Source organism: Notolepis coatsorum, assembly GCF_963971535.1.
Source record: "Notolepis coatsorum genome assembly, chromosome: 16".
Taxonomy (NCBI): domain Eukaryota; kingdom Metazoa; phylum Chordata; class Actinopteri; order Aulopiformes; family Paralepididae; genus Notolepis; species Notolepis coatsorum.
Genome location: NC_140180.1, coordinates 18,939,374 through 18,957,550, shown reverse-complemented (window position 1 = coordinate 18,957,550; position 18,177 = coordinate 18,939,374). Strand labels below are relative to the sequence as shown.

General features: G+C 46.1%; 1 protein-coding gene across 1 annotated transcript in view; it reads right to left on the bottom strand.

The window, feature by feature from the left end:
* hydin (HYDIN axonemal central pair apparatus protein) overlaps window positions 1-18,177 on the bottom strand; it is a gene marked incomplete at both ends in the record, with an annotated part of 297,572 nt that overhangs the window by 123,087 nt on the left and 156,308 nt on the right. Inside the window, 4 exon segments of the mRNA XM_084331981.1 lie at window positions 11,296-11,478; window positions 13,981-14,318; window positions 14,950-15,141; window positions 16,056-16,340. Coding sequence (XP_084188107.1) covers window positions 11,296-11,478; window positions 13,981-14,318; window positions 14,950-15,141; window positions 16,056-16,340 — 998 coding nt within the window.

Below are 18,177 nucleotides of genomic sequence, written 5' to 3'. Positions count from 1 at the left end.
TCACGGTGGGGACCAGTGGGAACCAGACATGACTTCACACCCCGCCAGTACTGAAGAAGTAGTCCCCGATGAGTCCCGGGAGGAATACAACGCTACCGAGAGAGAACTCGGCACGGAAGAAGACGGGGAGAGCACCGTGGAGATAGAGCTCCAAGGCTCCGCAAGGAGTACCCCGAGGGAAGGCTCCCCTATACAACCGCCTTCTCCCAGCGAGGCAGAGAGGACCCTACAGCAGGCCTTCCTCATCAGCCTGAACGCCGCTGCTGAACGCGACCGACTGCAGATCCAGCAGCGGAGCGAAGAAGAGCATATACGTCTAGAAATAAGACGCATTCAGATGGAAGAGAATGTGGCCCGAGACCGAGCAGACAGCCAGCGAGCAGCTGCTGGTGCTCTACGGGACGCAGAGCGCGACAGACAGCAAGCGCAACTAATAGAACAGCTGATCAGACGGACAACACCCTCTCCCTCCGCCAGAGGCTCCAGGAACTCGTCTAGACACACCTCCAGGGCGGCATCCCCTAGCCGAGTAAACAACCCTGAACTTGACCAACAGACGAGGTCTATACCCCCCACAGACCACCTCCCCCCACCGGTCCAAGCGAGACCTAGCAACCGGGAAGGAGCAGCATATCCTGTGGAGAGGCTAAACCAGAGACTACAAGCACTGGATGACCTAACTGAAGACGAAGAGGAAGAGGAGGAGAACCGCGCCCGAAGACAGCACAGTACTCTACCGGACCAGGAGGTCCGGTACAGCCCAGGCTATACTCCCGCGGAGCTGCGCTACAGACCCCCGACTCTATACACGGGTGAGCACGACGCACGACCCGCACCGAGGAACAGCACCTGGACAAGCGGGCCATGGTACACTGCCGGTACCAGCCCATACCAAGGAGCGGGAGGAGACTCGCCTAGGAGGCCTCTCCCCCAACGCTCGCCGATGTATCCACAGTCAGCGTCATACATTGGCACGCCTATGGTACCCGACTTCACCCAAGAGAACCGGGCCCAGTATACAGAACTCCGCATGTGTCTGGAGACCATGTTGGTGGATGTATTGGATGAACGCCACAAATACGCCATCCTACTGCAGCACTTAAAGGTGCCCCGCGCACATAATATAGCGCTCGCCTACGCGACTTCCACCACACCATACACAGCAGCGCTGGTAGCATTGGACCAGAGGTATGGGCGCATATGGGATTACGTGATCCAGGAGATCCGACACATCGACCGCTTACCCCCAGCAATAGACAATCGAGCACTGGACGACCTGTCCATCAGAGTGCAGTCCCTGGTAGGGATGTTGGGAGCGCAAAGAGAGAAGGGGAAGTATGAACTTTACGGCAACTCAAATGTGGAAAGGATCCTGGAGAAGCTGCCGCCCGCTCGTCAGGAGCGCTTTAGGCGGCAGAGGGACCACAGAGACCCGAATGGCCCCGAACCGAACCTCCTCGATCTAGCAGACTTCCTGGCGAGAGAAGTCAGCAGCCTACGGCTAGATACATTCGGACGGAGCACCCCTGGCTCCAGAGAAGGAACCAGACGACTAAATGATGGAAGAAGATCGGTGACTGTGATGCACCAATCGGAGTCAGTACCGAGCAGCAGGAGCCACAGTACCCCCTCCAGAACGGAGAAGTGGAAGATAGTGTGCCCCTACTGTGAGAAAGAACACTGGCTAGCGCAATGTGACTCCTTCCCCAAGCTGAACGCGGAGGAAGCAGGTCAATGGATAAAGTCCAACAAGCGCTGTTTTCGCTGTGCGCGCTCACACATGGCAGCCGAATGCCGCTTAAAGAAAAGGTGCACCAAGTGCGATGGAGCCCATCTGGACATACTTCACGACAGTAACAGACGGCGCCCTTCACCTGCACCATCCAGCCGCAAAGCGAGCGTCATGTACATCGATCCCGCCAGCAGCAGTGGAGCCCGAGTACTCCTAAAAGTAGTGCGTGTGACACTAAGCTACCAGAATAAAGTCCTGGACACTTACGCCGTCCTCGATGACGGGTCAGAGAAGACCCTGCTGCTCGCCTCCGCTGCGGCCCAGCTAGGGCTGCGGGGAAGCGAAACCCAAATGACAATTCGGACAATAAGACGAGATTTGAAGACGATAAAGGGCGAGAATGTCTCATTCTCTATCGCAGCAAGCGGCCAGCCTGAGCGACGGTACCAGATTGCAGACGCTTTCACCAGCCAAGAAATAGGACTGTCGCGGTACACATACCCCGTCGCCAAGCTGATGGAGAAATATGCACATCTGCGCAATTTACCGATCCCGCTCATAGACAATGCTATGCCGACCCTGTTGATAGGCTCCGACCATGCAGACCTCATTGTCCCGATAGACCGGGTTCATACCGGACCCCGAGGCTGTCCTGCAGCAGTCGAGACCCGTTTGGGATGGACTCTCCAAGGCCCGCTCGCCAAATCTCTCAACCGAAGTACAGCCACTAGATGTCTCCACTCCCGAGTCACAGAGGGAGAAACCGCACTCCTGCAACACGTAGAGCGGCTATGGAGCTTGGAACAAATGCCCTTTAAGAATGGAAAGAAAGACATTCGCTCTAAAGATGACATTTACGCCATTCACCTCCTCGAGACAGGGACCAAGAGAGTCCCGGTCAACGGCGTGTTGAGATACGCCACGCCACTCCTGCGGCGAGAAGGAATGCCTACTTTCCACGCCAAGACAGACGCTATAGAACGGTACCTGCTGAACACGGAGCGGCGCTTAGCCAAGAACCCCGCCCAAGAGAGTGTATACCGCGCTGAGATTGAGAAGCTCATCACAGCGGGACACGTCACAAAGATGGACATTAAAGAGGCTGACCAGACCACTGAATCGTGGTACGTGCCCCACCACAAGGTCCATCACAACGGTAAAGACCGCATAGTATTTAACTGCAGCTACCAGATCGGATCCCAAAATCTGAATAAAGAGTTACTGCCTGGTCCCACACTCGGCCCCTCCCTACTCGGCGTTCTACTCCGCTTCCGCCAGGAAAAGGTGGCCATCAGCGGGGACATTAAAAGAATGTTCCTGCAGGTGAGATTAGTAGAGGCGGACAAGCCCCTGTTACGGTTCCTATGGAGAGAGAAGCCAGGAGATGAGCACCCAGCCATCTACCAATGGGAAGTCCTCCCCTTCGGAACGACGTGCAGCCCCTGCTGTGCTACATTTGCACTACAGAAACATGTAGCAGAGGACCCAGCAGCGGACGAAGAGGTCCGACACAGCGTAAAGAACAGCTTCTACGTAGACAACTGTCTACAAAGCCTTTCAACCCAGGAAGAAGCCGAGGCTCTCCTGATTAAACTCCGCGCCTCATTGATCAAAGGCGGCTTTGATCTCAGGCAGTGGGCCAGCAGCGATCCGCAAGTACTGCGCAGCCTCTCCTCCGAGGACAAGGCAGCCAGCAGCGAGACCTGGATGGCTACAATCCCGGGAGAAGCCCAGGAGATGACCCTGGGATTGGTGTGGCGATTCAAAACAGATTCGCTTCACTACAGACACAAGCCCCGGACTACGGAGCAGGGAAGGCCGGCGGCGGCGCCGACCACCAGACGGAGTGTGTACACAACACTCGCCCGACAATATGACCCGCTAGGATGTATTCTACCGTACACCACCAGGGCAAAAATGATTGTACGAGCATTGTGGGACAAGGACCAGGGCTGGGACGACCCCATTCCCGCACACCTTGCATCCACCTGGAGAGAGTGGGAGATGGAGCTCCACTCACTCCCAGGCGTTAATATGCGCCGAAGCTACTTCCCACCCACGGTGAGGCCAGAGACATGTAAAATGGACTTACACGTCTTCAGTGACGCCTCAGAGGTCGCATACGGATCAGTAGCCTACTTGCGGGCCCAAGAGAAGGGGGGAGAGATCTACACAGCATTTGTCCTCGCCCGCTCGAGAATAGCCCCACGCAAGCAACAATCTATCCCACGTCTAGAGCTCTGCGCAGCCCTAGCCGGAGCGCACCTAGCCACGCTCATCCAACGTGAGCTCACCATACCGGTGTCTAGAACAATCCTGTGGTCAGATTCCACGACGGTACTCGCCTGGATAAAATCGGACTCATGCAAGTACAAAGTCTTCGTGGGAGTCAGAGTCACCGAGATTCAAGACTTAACCGAAGAGTTAACCGGAGAAACAGAGTGGCGCTACGTTGATACAAAACAGAACCCAGCTGACGTCATCACCCGGGGGATGCCCCTGGATGACCTCACCCGTCGCAATGTCTACAGTGACGGCCCCGCATTCCTAAGACTCCCGGAAGGACAGTGGCCCATGCCTATCCCGAGGGAAGCAAGTCCAGAGGAGGTGGAAATTAAGAAGTCTGTGTTCTGTGGATTGAGCACCGTAGCCTCCACCGACCCTAACATAAACGATTGCACGTCCATAGAGAGTGCACAACAAAGAACATTCCTGCGGTACCACCCGGAGTGCAAGTCCCCCGCTGATATGTCAGCGGCTAACTACGAGGAAGCAGAATTGCTTCTACTGCAGCGAGCCCAGAGAGACTCGTTCCCCGATGAATTGGCCTGTCTACAGGGAGGAAAGCCCGTCCCATCCGACAGCAGATTAATTCACCTGGCCCCCGAGAGCGACGCTCACACCCTCATCAGAGTGGGTGGTCGCCTACGCAGAGCCCCCAATCTACCGGATGACATTAAACACTACCTACCGTCTCTACAGACCCGCCAGAAGTGGGTAAAGGAGAGAGACAATTTGACAGAAGGAACAGTCGTCATGATTATTGATCAATCACTGCCCAGAGCTATGTGGCCGGCCGGCCGCGTAAGCAAAGTGATCACCGGTGCCGACGGCAAGGTCCGAGCAGCTGAAGTGCTCGTCCAGGGTCGCACTTACACCCGTCCCGTGGCAAGGCTCATAGAACTGCCTCGACTCCCAGACACAATCGATGATGACCATGACCCTACAACCCTATGACTTTGTGAAGTTGACTGACCCCTACAGCAAACCCTTATGTGTAAATAGACAACGCGATTAATCTGTCTCCGTTTAACTGATTAGGTCTGGGACCTATTCAGGGGGTGGCTGTTGTGAAGGGCCAGATTAAACCGAATATATATATTTATTTATATATATATATTTAATTGTATTTGTATATTCTCTAATATTCCCTGATATCCCTTGTATATTCCTTGTACAATATGCATTGAATATCCATTCTAGCCTACTGAACATCCCATAATAGTCTCCATTCTACTATTGGTCGAGACCTTGGTGCCAGGCTGCCATACCCCTCAGACCCAGTTCAAACGTACCGCTCGACATGTACGAACAAGTCCTAGTTCCGCGTAGGAATTTGGCTACCGCACCACTAATGGGACTATTTGTTCATAGTGCGTATATATACTGCGCTACTAAAGTAGGACTTTCTTTTCAGTCCAGTTTCTTACCCTCCAATAGAGTCACAGACGTAAAGCCTCCCCGCGATGCCACGTGTGGGAGTAAGGCCAAGTTCGGCCTACCATCGGTATTGAGACATCGTGTATATTAATATTTGAATAGTCATATTTGGCACTATATCGTCGAGTTGGACGTAGTCTATTAAGCTAATAATAGTCTGTTAATATATAGTGCTTCGTGCGGTGAGAATACTACCGTAGTCAGTACCCCATCGTTTCGGGCAGAGAACTGGCTGCTTACCCAGGGTGGTTGACCCTATGTGAAGCTGCACCCGAGGAGCCCCAGAGCCGACGAGCGAGTGGACCTGTATACCGGATTATTCTACCGACGATAGCCCGCCTTCCCAGGCACGGATTATGCTTTGGATACTTTGATTATTCTATGGATAAAGACCCCCGACACTACCGTGTGTTGGAACCCCCCCCCCCTGGAGAGGACGCAAGGTGAGGAGACGCTCTGCAAGACGAGGTCTATCCACATCTCTCCCCCGTGGACCGGAGAGAGCCGGCCCACAAAGAGTCCACCTGCTTTCATCTGTGGTCCAAGGATCGCCGGCGCATTGAACGGCACTACAGTGGGTTCTCCTGGGATACCCTTGGCCGGACGAGGCAGCTGGATTCTACCCCCCCCCCCCCCTCCTACTCCTGTCGGCTTACAAGCGACCGGATTAACCCCCTCTAGTGTATCCAGCCTATAATCATTAAAGTATCATTGCTGTTATTCCTTAACTATTCCAGGTCGTATATTTACCACCTGCGCCTTCAGAGATTGGACATTATCTATTGATATACCAACGAATACTCCTTGCCATAAAAGTGCATACTATTTCAATTCATAAATGTAATTAAGTGATTAAGTGCTTATTCTACACACCATCGCTGTGTAGGAAATAAAGACCTGTTTCTAATTCGTACATTTGTGTTGGATCCGTTTCATCTACGTGAGAGTGTTCATGATAATATATTTATGCCGTGTACTGGGTGGCCGAATATTAAGTACAAAGGTAGTGGTAGTAAGTATCATATCTAGTGATACAGTCAGGGAATTGTACCCCTCAGTTACACTGATTAAAGTCTGAGAGAATAGTATGTACTATATACTCACTCTGATTAAAGTCTGAGAGAATAGTAAGTACTATATATACTCACTCTGATTAAAGTCTGGACTGAGAGAATAGTATGTACTATATACTCACTCTGATTAAAGTCTGAGAGAATAGTATGTACTATATACTCACTCTGATTAAAGTCTGAGAGAATAGTATGTACTATATATACTCCCTCTGATTAAAGTCTGAGAGAATAGTATGTACTATATACTCACTCTGATTAAAGTCTGAGAGAATAGTATGTACTATATACTCACTCTGATTAAAGTCTGAGAGAATAGTATGTACTATATATACTCCCTCTGATTAAAGTCTGAGAGAATAGTATGTACTATATACTCACTCTGATTAAAGTCTGACAGAATAGTATGTACTATATATACTCCCTCTGATTAAAGTCTGAGAGAATAGTATGTACTATATAAACTCACTCTGATTAAAGTCTGAGAGAATAGTATGTACTATATATATACTCTCTCTGATTAAAGTCTGGACTGAGAGAATAGTATGTACTATATACTCACTCTGATTGAAGTCTGAGAGAATAGTATGTACTATATACTCACTCTGATTAAAGTCTGAGAGAATAGTATGTACTATATACTCACTCTGATTAAAGTCTGACAGAATAGTATGTACTATATATACTCCCTCTGATTAAAGTCTGAGAGAATAGTATGTACTATATACTCAACTCTGATTAAAGTCTGAGAGAATAGTATGTACTATATACTCACTCTGATTAAAGTCTGAGAGAATAGTATGTACTATATACTCCCTCTGATTAAAGTCTGAGAGAATGGTATGTACTATATACTCACTCTGATTAAAGTCTGAGAGAATAGTATGTACTATATACTCACTCTGATTAAAGTCTGAGAGAATAGTATGTACTATATACTCACTCTGATTAAAGTCTGAGAGAATAGTATGTACTATATACTCACTCTGATTAAAGTCTGAGAGAATAGTATGTACTATATACTCACTCTGATTAAAGTCTGAGAGAATAGTATGTACTATATACTCACTCTGATTAAAGTCTGACAGAATAGTATGTACTATATATACTCACTCTGATTAAAGTCTGGACTGAGAGAATAGTATGTACTATATACTCACTCTGATTAAAGTCTGAGAGAATAGTATGTACTATATATACTCACTCTGATTAAAGTCTGGACTGAGAGAATAGTATGTACTATATACTCACTCTGATTAAAGTCTGAGAGAATAGTATGTACTATATATACTCACTCTGATTAAAATCTGAGAGAATAGTATGTACTATATACTCACTCTGATTAAAGTCTGAGAGAATAGTATGTACTATATACTCACTCTGATTAAAGTCTGACAGAATAGTATGTACTATATATACTCACTCTGATTAAAGTCTGAGAGAATAGTATGTACTATATACTCACTCTGATTAAAGTCTGGACTGAGAGAATAGTATGTACTATATACTCACTCTGATTAAAGTCTGAGAGAATAGTATGTACTATATACTCACTCTGATTAAAGTCTGACAGAATAGTATGTACTATATACTCACTCTGATTCAAGTCTGACAGAATAGTATGTAATATATACTCACTCTGATTAAAGTCTGAGAGAATAGTATGTACTATATACTCACTCTGATTAAAGTCTGACAGAATAGTATGTACTATATACTCACTCTGATTAAAGTCTGACAGAATAGTATGTACTATATACTCACTCTGATTAAAGTCTGAGAGAATAGTATGTACTATATACTCACTCTGATTAAAGTCTGGACTGAGAGAATAGTATGTACTATATACTCACTCTGATTAAAGTCTGAGAGAATAGTATGTACTATATACTCACTCTGATTAAAGTCTGACAGAATAGTATGTACTATATACTCACTCTGATTAAAGTCTGACAGAATAGTATGTACTATATACTCACTCTGATTAAAGTCTGAGAGAATAGTATGTACTATATACTCACTCTGATTAAAGTCTGAGAGAATAGTATGTACTATATATACTCACTCTGATTAAAGTCTGGACTGAGAGAATAGTATGTACTATATACTCACTCTGATTAAAGTCTGAGAGAATAGTATGTACTATATACTCACTCTGATTAAAGTCTGAGAGAATAGTATGTACTATATATACTCACTCTGATTAAAGTCTGGACTGAGAGAATAGTATGCACTATATACTCACTCTGATTAAAGTCTGAGAGAATAGTATGTACTATATATACTCACTCTGATTAAAGTCTGAGAGAATAGTATGTACTATATACTCACTCCGATTAAAGTCTGACAGAATAGTATGTACTATATATACTCACTCTGATTAAAGTCTGAGAGAATAGTATGTACTATATACTCACTCTGATTAAAGTCTGAGAGAATAGTATGTACTATATACTCACTCTGATTAAAGTCTGAGAGAATAGTATGTACTATATATACTCACTCTGATTAAAGTCTGAGAGAATAGTATGTACTATATACTCACTCTGATTAAAGTCTGGACTGAGAGAATAGTATGTACTATATACTCAACTCTGATTAAAGTCTGAGAGAATAGTATGTACTATATACTCACTCTGATTAAAGTCTGGACTGAGAGAATAGTATGTACTATATACTCAACTCTGATTAAAGTCTGAGATAATCACTCTGATTAAAGTCTGACAGAATAGTATGTACTATATACTCACTCTGATTAAAGTCTGAGAGAATAGTATGTACTATATACTCACTCTGATTAAAGTCTGAGAGAATAGTATGTACTATATATACTCACTCTGATTAAAGTCTGGACTGAGAGAATAGTATGTACTATATACTCACTCTGATTAAAGTCTGAGAGAATAGTATGTACTATATACTCACTCTGATTAAAGTCTGAGAGAATAGTATGTACTATATATACTCACTCTGATTAAAGTCTGGACTGAGAGAATAGTATGCACTATATACTCACTCTGATTAAAGTCTGAGAGAATAGTATGTACTATATATACTCACTCTGATTAAAGTCTGAGAGAATAGTATGTACTATATACTCACTCCGATTAAAGTCTGACAGAATAGTATGTACTATATATACTCACTCTGATTAAAGTCTGAGAGAATAGTATGTACTATATACTCACTCTGATTAAAGTCTGAGAGAATAGTATGTACTATATACTCACTCTGATTAAAGTCTGAGAGAATAGTATGTACTATATATACTCACTCTGATTAAAGTCTGAGAGAATAGTATGTACTATATACTCACTCTGATTAAAGTCTGGACTGAGAGAATAGTATGTACTATATACTCAACTCTGATTAAAGTCTGAGAGAATAGTATGTACTATATACTCACTCTGATTAAAGTCTGGACTGAGAGAATAGTATGTACTATATACTCAACTCTGATTAAAGTCTGAGAGAATAGTATGTACTATATACTCACTCCGATTAAAGTCTGGACTGAGAGAATAATATGTACTATATACTCACTCTGATTAAAGTCTGAGAGAATAGTATGTACTATATACTCACTCTGATTAAAGTCTGAGAGAATAGTATGTACTATATATACTCACTCTGATTAAAGTCTGGACTGAGAGAATAGTATGTAGTTTCTTTATTAGTTGTCATACAGAAGTACAGAATACTTTTATACAAAATGCCTCTTTCTGTTACGCTCCAGAGACTGTGCTAGACAAAAATAGATAAGTATAAAATAAAATAAGTATAGCAAGTATAAAATCGAAGTCACGTACGTAGACACAAGTGTTCAGTATGTACATATGTACAATGTTCAATGCAGAGTAGAAGTAACTGAGTTACCATACAATATACTATACAATATACATATACAATATACTATATAGTGCAAAGGAGAAATGGGATGAGGTACAATTTAGGTAAAATTTACAGTAAGGTATGGGTTGTAGTGCAAATTCTTTACCGATAAATATAAAGTGTGTTTAGGTGTTCTAAAGTGTGTAAAGTGGGTGCTGCAGTGAGTTGTTTGTTTAAAGTGAGTGTGTGCGTGTGGATGTGTGTGCTGTGAGTGCATTTGATGGTTGTTACATAGTGTTATTGTTCGTTGAGCATCCTGATGGCCTGGGGATTTTTTACTGTCTGTTATATCTTATTATTTTTAGCCTATTTTAAACTGAATCAAACCGCACTTTTTTACTCTATCTAATCTATTCGATTTTATTATTTGTATTGCTGAAGAACTGTGATTTGCCTAACCTTGCTACCTCTCTATCTCTTTGTATTTAAATTAAAAAATGTTATGCCTGTATTTTTTACTGCACTTTGAACTGCAACCTCTGTATGAAAAGTGCTATACAAATAAAGTTATTATTATTATTACTATTATTATTATTATTATAGAAGCTTCTTCTGAGTCTTTCTGTGCTTGCCTGACTCCGGTATCGCTTGCCTGACCGCAGCAGTTCAAAGAGGCAGTTGTTTGGGTGCCTTGAGTCTTTGATAATTCTCTTAGCCTTCCCCCTGCACCGCTTGTTGTAAATGTTCTGGAGAGTGGGAAGCCCCCCTCCAATTGTGCGTTCGGCTGAACGGGCCACTCTCTGTAGTCTGCTACGGTCTTGTGCGGTGCTATTGTACTATATACTATGGATATATTTTTTACTAAGGTGTGGATCCCACAAGTCACCATTTTGGCTCCTGACCCATCATACCCGAAAGCCTGTTACTAGAATGCTGACTGACCTGTAGTCTCTGCTGATGGATGGGTAGGTGCAGACCCCACTGCAGAGCAGCTGGTAGGCTCTCCTGCTGCCCAGCACCTCAAAGTTCAGCGCCTGGACAAACTCCCCCAGGGAGTTGGAATGGAACCATATCCTCAGGCTGACCTGGCCGTTCGCAGGCACCACCCAGCGAGACGTCCTCGGTCTGCACAGTAGGACATATCATACTTTCACATTATCATACGTCATACCAATATGATGGATTTTACATCCAATAATATGAGATGTCAATTTAGGACGAGACCAAAGTCGAGTGTATTATTTTAGACTCATCTTTAAGGTCACTAATCGTTAAGGTCCTTCTAAAACACTGTTTTAACCAGTGTTGGGAAATAAAGCATGACAATATTAAATAGACCGTTTCAAACTTCAAACATAGACATTCCAGATGGGCCCAAGGTTATTTCCTCTTGCAGCAAACTTGGACCAAAGCTGCTCCCTAGCAACACAACACACTGTGTCAGTGTGTCATGTGTGTGTCTTCTCTTGCCTCTGGTCATGTCTGCTCTGTGGTTCTCCAGTGGTGTCAGGAGGAGGGGTGTTTTTATTTATTTATTTATTTAGACGGGACAGAGCATATTACGGGACACTACAAATAAATGCAGTGTAGGGCGGCTGGGTGGCGCAGCGGACATCGCGCTCGTCATTCACGCAAGAGACACAGGGTTCGAATCCGGCTGTCGGCGTTGCCTCCGGGTTGGGCCGGCCGTCATACTAACTCAATTGGCAGAGTTAGCGGGTGGCAAGTCGAAGGGTGGTAGTCTGGTCGTTGTGAACAGCGACTCCTACAGGTCGGTTGGGGCGCCTGCACAGCAAAGTCAAGAAAATGGCTGGGGCAGTGTGAGCCTCCCACACGTTACTCCTCGCCAAATGAGAGTCCGCGCTGGCAGGTGAAAAGATGTGACAGGCTGCCTCCACATGTATCGGAGGGGACATGTGATGCAAGGCTTCTATCCTCTCTACAACCGGCCAGTGGGGGGCATATGCGAGCAACAATCAGGACAGGGGAGGGAGAATTGGCACGAGAGGTAAATTGGGATGGGGAGAAAAAAAAATCACAGAAAAAGGAGGGGGGGAAAAGTAGATAAAAGAAAAAAAATGCAGTGTAAATACACCGGCTTTAGCAAGGATGCTAATTTTCATCCGCAGTCCCCACACAAAGCATAAAAACTAAACAGGCAGGTGCTCAGATGTGAAAAAAGCACCCCCTATCGTCTCCCAGATGGTAATGCACCCTTTTGGATTGGACTCAATGAAAATGGATGAGAAAAAAAAAATCCGGAATCCACATTTTACTTCTCACGCATGTAACCAGAGCCGATCAGATTCATTCTGGACCCTCAGCACAGCGTGTAATATGTGTTTTACAGTATACGCGTTGGATCAATAAAAGGATCGATTTTTGGAAAATCCGGAATCCACATTTTACTTGTCAGGCATGTAATCCGAGCCGTCTTTGTGGTCCCTCAGAACAGCGTGGAATATGTGTTTCGAGCACCCAGCGTTGGATCAATAAACGCGATCGATTTTTGGAATGGCGATCAGGAATTGGAATAATTTATTTGGATACCATCTGATCTCAGGTAAGGAATCTATTTTACCAGTCTTAGGATAATCAGACCCGTTTTCACGGAGATATAAGCTTTTCCCCTATATGTGATATGGCTGTTTTGACTGTGCGAGTGATCAGGAACTAAGAGAATCGATTTACAGCTTGCGTGCATACGTACACATATACTACCGATAATCTAGCGTTCATTTGAAAACTATTCATAAATAGGCCGGAAAATGACAACGTTCTAGAATATTACAGTACATGGCGTTTATCAGGGATTCTTTTTTTCCCCCTTGAAAACGAGGGCTTTTCAAAATGCTATAAAACGGAAATGAACCGATAAAAAAACAATCCGCTTCGACAATGTTGACTGGAAATGAGTCATTGATAAGCGACGGGCAGATTAGACACATAGCCATAATTTAAAACGTAGATTAGGCGATATTAACGTTAACATTGAAGTGGATGGTGGGCATTCAAGCACTAAATGTGCGCCCCCTGCTGGGCACTGAAAGTGTTAACAAAGCAAGGCATTCATTTTGTTGCATTAACGTTATATTACTATTGCTATCGATAAATCTAGGTGTTCTAAAATCTATTGCTATTGGTAAGACTAGAATAAGTTACATTAACTTAATGTTACTTGTGTCTCTGGAAAGTCTCGCATACCGCAATGGCGGACTTTCCGGAAGTAAAAAAGCAAATGAAAGCTTCCGATTGGTCATTTCCTTTATTTCCCTTGAAACCAGTCACGTCACTCTACTGTGATTGGACCGTTGGCTTGAGTGCAATGTGGGACTTGTAGTTTTTGAACGATTAGCAGCGGAGAGAAAAAAGCACACGACTGAGGTTGTAATCTTCACTCGCACACTGTGCGAGTAATTGATTTTTCTGGTTCGCACACACATATTTCTAGGGGCAAATGCGAGTAATATGGTTGCACTGTAGAGCCCTGTCTAGTGCTGACTCCTCTATCGGGCTTCCTTTCTATGAATTCCCTCAGAGGGGGGCGGGCACAGACCATGTAGGGTCTTGTATATAACAATGGCCTGTTTAAAAACTTTAAAATTGGCAAAACTAAAAAAAAATTACCTCTGAAGAGGAGTGGTGTTGGAGTTGCGGGACGTGTTTTTGCTTCCTCTCTTCCGTGACGGACATCTGTCGCTGTCCTTCTTGTCCGTCTCCTCTCTGCCCTTCTTGTCCTTCTCCTCTCTGTCCTTCTTGTCCGTCTCCTCTCTGCCCTTCTCGTCCGTCTTCTCTCTGCCCTTCTTGTCCTTCTCCTCTCTGTCCTTCTTGTCCGTCTCCTCTCTGCCCTTCTTGTCCTTCTCCTCTCTGTCCTTCTTGTCCGTCTCCTCTCTGCCCTTCTTGTCCTTCTCTCTGCCCTTCTTGTACTTCTCTCTGCCCTTGGAGGGGGTCACCACCGACTCCTCCTGGACCACACAACACACACACACAGACACAATGTGTCACGGTTATGGACAGACAGTGAGAAAGACACACATACACACAACACACACATGAGAGTACTTGTGGATGTGTGTGTGTGTGTGTGTGTGTGTGTGTGTGTGTGTGTGTGTGTGTGTGTGTGTGTGTGTGTGTGTGTGTGTGTGTGTGTGTGTGTGTCTTCGTGTGTGTCTTCGTGTGTGTGTGTGTGTCGTGCATGGGTGTGTGTCTCTTCGTGTGTGCGTCATATGTGTGTCATTTGTGTTATGTGTGTGTGTGTGTGTATCTTGAACGTTTAATTCCTTTCTTGGAAATGCTTTCTTACCACGACCTTTAGAGGGGGTCACCTCCGACTCCTTCCGGACCACACACATACACACACACACACACATGTACACACACACAAACACACAACACACACACAACACATTTACACACAACACACATGTACACCCAAACACACACGCAGACACACAATGGCATACAGTATTTGTGGATTTTGTAAAAGAAGTGTGTGTAATTTGTGTTATGTGTGTGTGTGTGTGTGTGTGTGTGTGTGTGTGTGTGTGTGTGTGTGTGTGTGTGTGTGTGTGTGTGTGTATCTTGCACATTTAATACCTTTCTGGGAAATGCTTGTTCTTCGTTATCGCTGGGCTCGTCAGAGTCTGAGGGAAGCAGAAAGGTGAAGCAGTCGCAGGTCAGCTGACCGCTAGATGGACGCTCCCTCCTCTTGGGGAAGGGAACTACAGAGAAGGTGGTGGGAGGAGGGATGGGGGGGCCACTAGGACCCAACCCCAAACCATCCAGTACCTGAGGGAAACAGGGAGAGAGGGATGAGGGGAGGAATATGAATGAATGAAAAGGGATAGCTTTTTAGTTCAATACAATATTGAATACAATACAATGTTTACAATATTTAATATTGTATTGAATAATAATTGACATATGTATGTGTTGTAGCGTTCCTTTAAAAAGGTCAATAGATCTATCCGCTGCCAAGCTTGACATTACACACTTGACTGGGTGAAAAACAAGATTCTGAACTGTGATAGAAAATGATCTATCTATGTATTTCATTGCTATATCAAATGTATTCATAATGCTTTTAAACTTTTGTCTTTCAATATGAACTAAATGTGTCCTCTCTGTCTCTCTGTTAATTCAAACAGCATGACAGGTACAAAGGTTCGCTCTACAAACAGTCCCATGTGTTCTCTGAAATGTCATTCTGTCCCCAAAACGAACTAGCCCCCTTCTGTCTACCCCCACCTTTTGTGTAACCATCACCCCACTCTTATGTTGAATAAGATGGCACTATCCCTTGCGTGTATGAATCTGATTGGATAACACACTGTCATGAATCTGATTGGATAACACACTGTCATCTCTGCCCCTTTTCACCCTATATAAGCTGGGTGAAAAGGTCTATCAAGTGTCCAACTCTAGACAAAGCATATTGTGTGCTCTGTCTGTGACTTGTTACCATTCTGCAGAATATAAGAATAAAGACCTTTGACTCTGAAGACCACTGTATCCTAAGAGTCGTCTTCCTTTCCTTTGCACTACCAGGTTTAAGACAAGTTCAATTGCCACAACAGAACAAAATATCCAAAATAACAATTCCAAAACCTCCAAAACTTTCCATACAATTTCCAGGCCTGGGGGGCAGCATTTTAAAACTCAGACCCTGACATGTGAAAAGGTAAGATGGATGCTAGTTGTACCTCCTCCAGTGGAGGCAGGGTGCTGCTGTTCAGCAGCTGTGTGGCGCTGGGGTGGTCTCTCCCCGTCACAGGTAGCATGATTTGAGGGATGATCTCCGGCGGAGCCCCCTCGCCTGCCTGGGACATCTGGGACATCTGGCTGGGCGGTCGAGAGGCTAGCTTGGCCTCCGCCATGTCCACCCTAGGGGACATATGGCTGGGCGTTTGAGAGGCTAGCTTGGCCTCCGCCACTTTCACCCTGTGCTTCTCCCTCTTCTCCTTCTTGGTCTTCTTGCCGGATGGAGGCTGTGTTGGCGTCCGGTGGCGAGGGGTGAGATGGGTTCAGCATGTTTTTTATTTTTATTTATTCATTTATTTATTTATAGACAATGTGCATTTACATTAATCAGTTACATGAAAATATGTTTGCACCAGATTTAGCAGAAGCTAATTTCCATCTGTAGTCTATCCAAAACACATACAAACAGTGCAAGAGTTCAAAATATGTATACACGTAAAATGCCAGACAACATACACAGGACACACAGCATAAAGAGTGCAAAATACATACACATGGAAATGCAACATAACATGCACATACACACAGCACAGTGCCAAACATAATGATCTATTCTTGACACTTAACACTTTGAGTGCCAGCAGGGGGCGCACGATTTAGCGCTTGAGTGCCAGCGTTCTATTCAATGAGAGGGCGAGCACATTTGCGAACGCCTAAACTATATCTTAAATTATGGCTATGTGTCTAATACGCCCGTCTGTGAGGTTCGCCTCTTCCCTGGACCTTTAATTCCTGTTCCCTGGACCTTTAATTCCCTGTCTCCTCACCTCACCAGCCCCCACCCTCGCGTTGTCGTTGTTTATTTATTGCATTCCCTGCCTCGCTCCGTTCCTTTAAGGTACTGTGAGGATTCTGTGTTGATTGGTCCTTGCCGAACACACACTTCTAAGTCAAGTATCAATTACCATCACGCACCTGATGTGTGTTCTAATTAGCGCCCCAGAGGGCTTTAAATACCTGGATTTCCCCTCCAGTCCTTGTCGGGTCGTTCTTTATTCTCTCTCCGTATCCGTATCTTATCGGTATCTGTATGCTGGTTTGTCTCCGGCGTGAGACGAGGTGCCAGCCATCGCCACCTGTCGCCGTTTGCCTGGAGTGGGACACAGCCGGTGCGCTCTCTAATTCTCTACGGGAGGTTTCCAGTGTCCCACTCCAGACGTCTAGCTGGCGCGCTACTACTCCAGACGCACATCGCTCCCTATCCTACGGGGGGATGCGCGCTCTTCAAGCCGACGCGCCCCACTCCAGACGTCTAGCTGGCGCGCTACTACTCCAGACGCACATCGCTCCCTATCCTACGGGGGGATGCGCGCTCTTCAAGCCGACGCGCCCCACTCTAGCCGTCTAGCTGGCGCGCTACTATTCCAGACACACATCGCTCCCTATCCTACGGGGGGATGCGCGCTCTTCAAGCCGACGCGCCCCACTCCAGACGTCTAGCTGGCATGCTACTACTCAAGACGCACATCGCTCCCTATCCTACGGGGGGATGTGCGCTCTTCAAGCCGACGCGCCCCACTCCAGACGTCTAGCTGGCGCGCTACTACTCCAGACGCACATCGCTCCCTATCCTACGGGGGGATGCGCGCTCTTCAAGCCGACGCGCCCCACTCCAGACGTCTAGCTGGCGCGCTACTACTCCAGACGCACATCGCTCCCTATCCTACGGGGGGATGCGCGCTCTTCAAGCCGACGCGCCCCACTCCAGACGTCTAGCTGGCGCGCTACTACTCCAGACGCGCATCGCTTCCTAATCCTCTACGGGAGGATGCGTCTCTCCGAGCCGGCGCGCTCTCCGAGCCGGCGCGCTCTTCTCCAGACGCGCTCCACTCCAGACCCCCGAGCCGGCGCGCTCTTCTAGCCGGCGCGCTACTACTCCAGACGCGCTCCTACCCCAGACGCGCTCCACTCCAGACCCCCGAGCCGGCGCGCTCTTCTAGCCGGCGCGCTACTACTCCAGACGCGCTACTTCTTCCGGCGCGCTCCACTCCAGACCCCCGAGCCGGCGCGCTCTTCTAGCCGGCGCGCTACTACTCCAGACGCGCTCCTACCCCAGACGCGCTC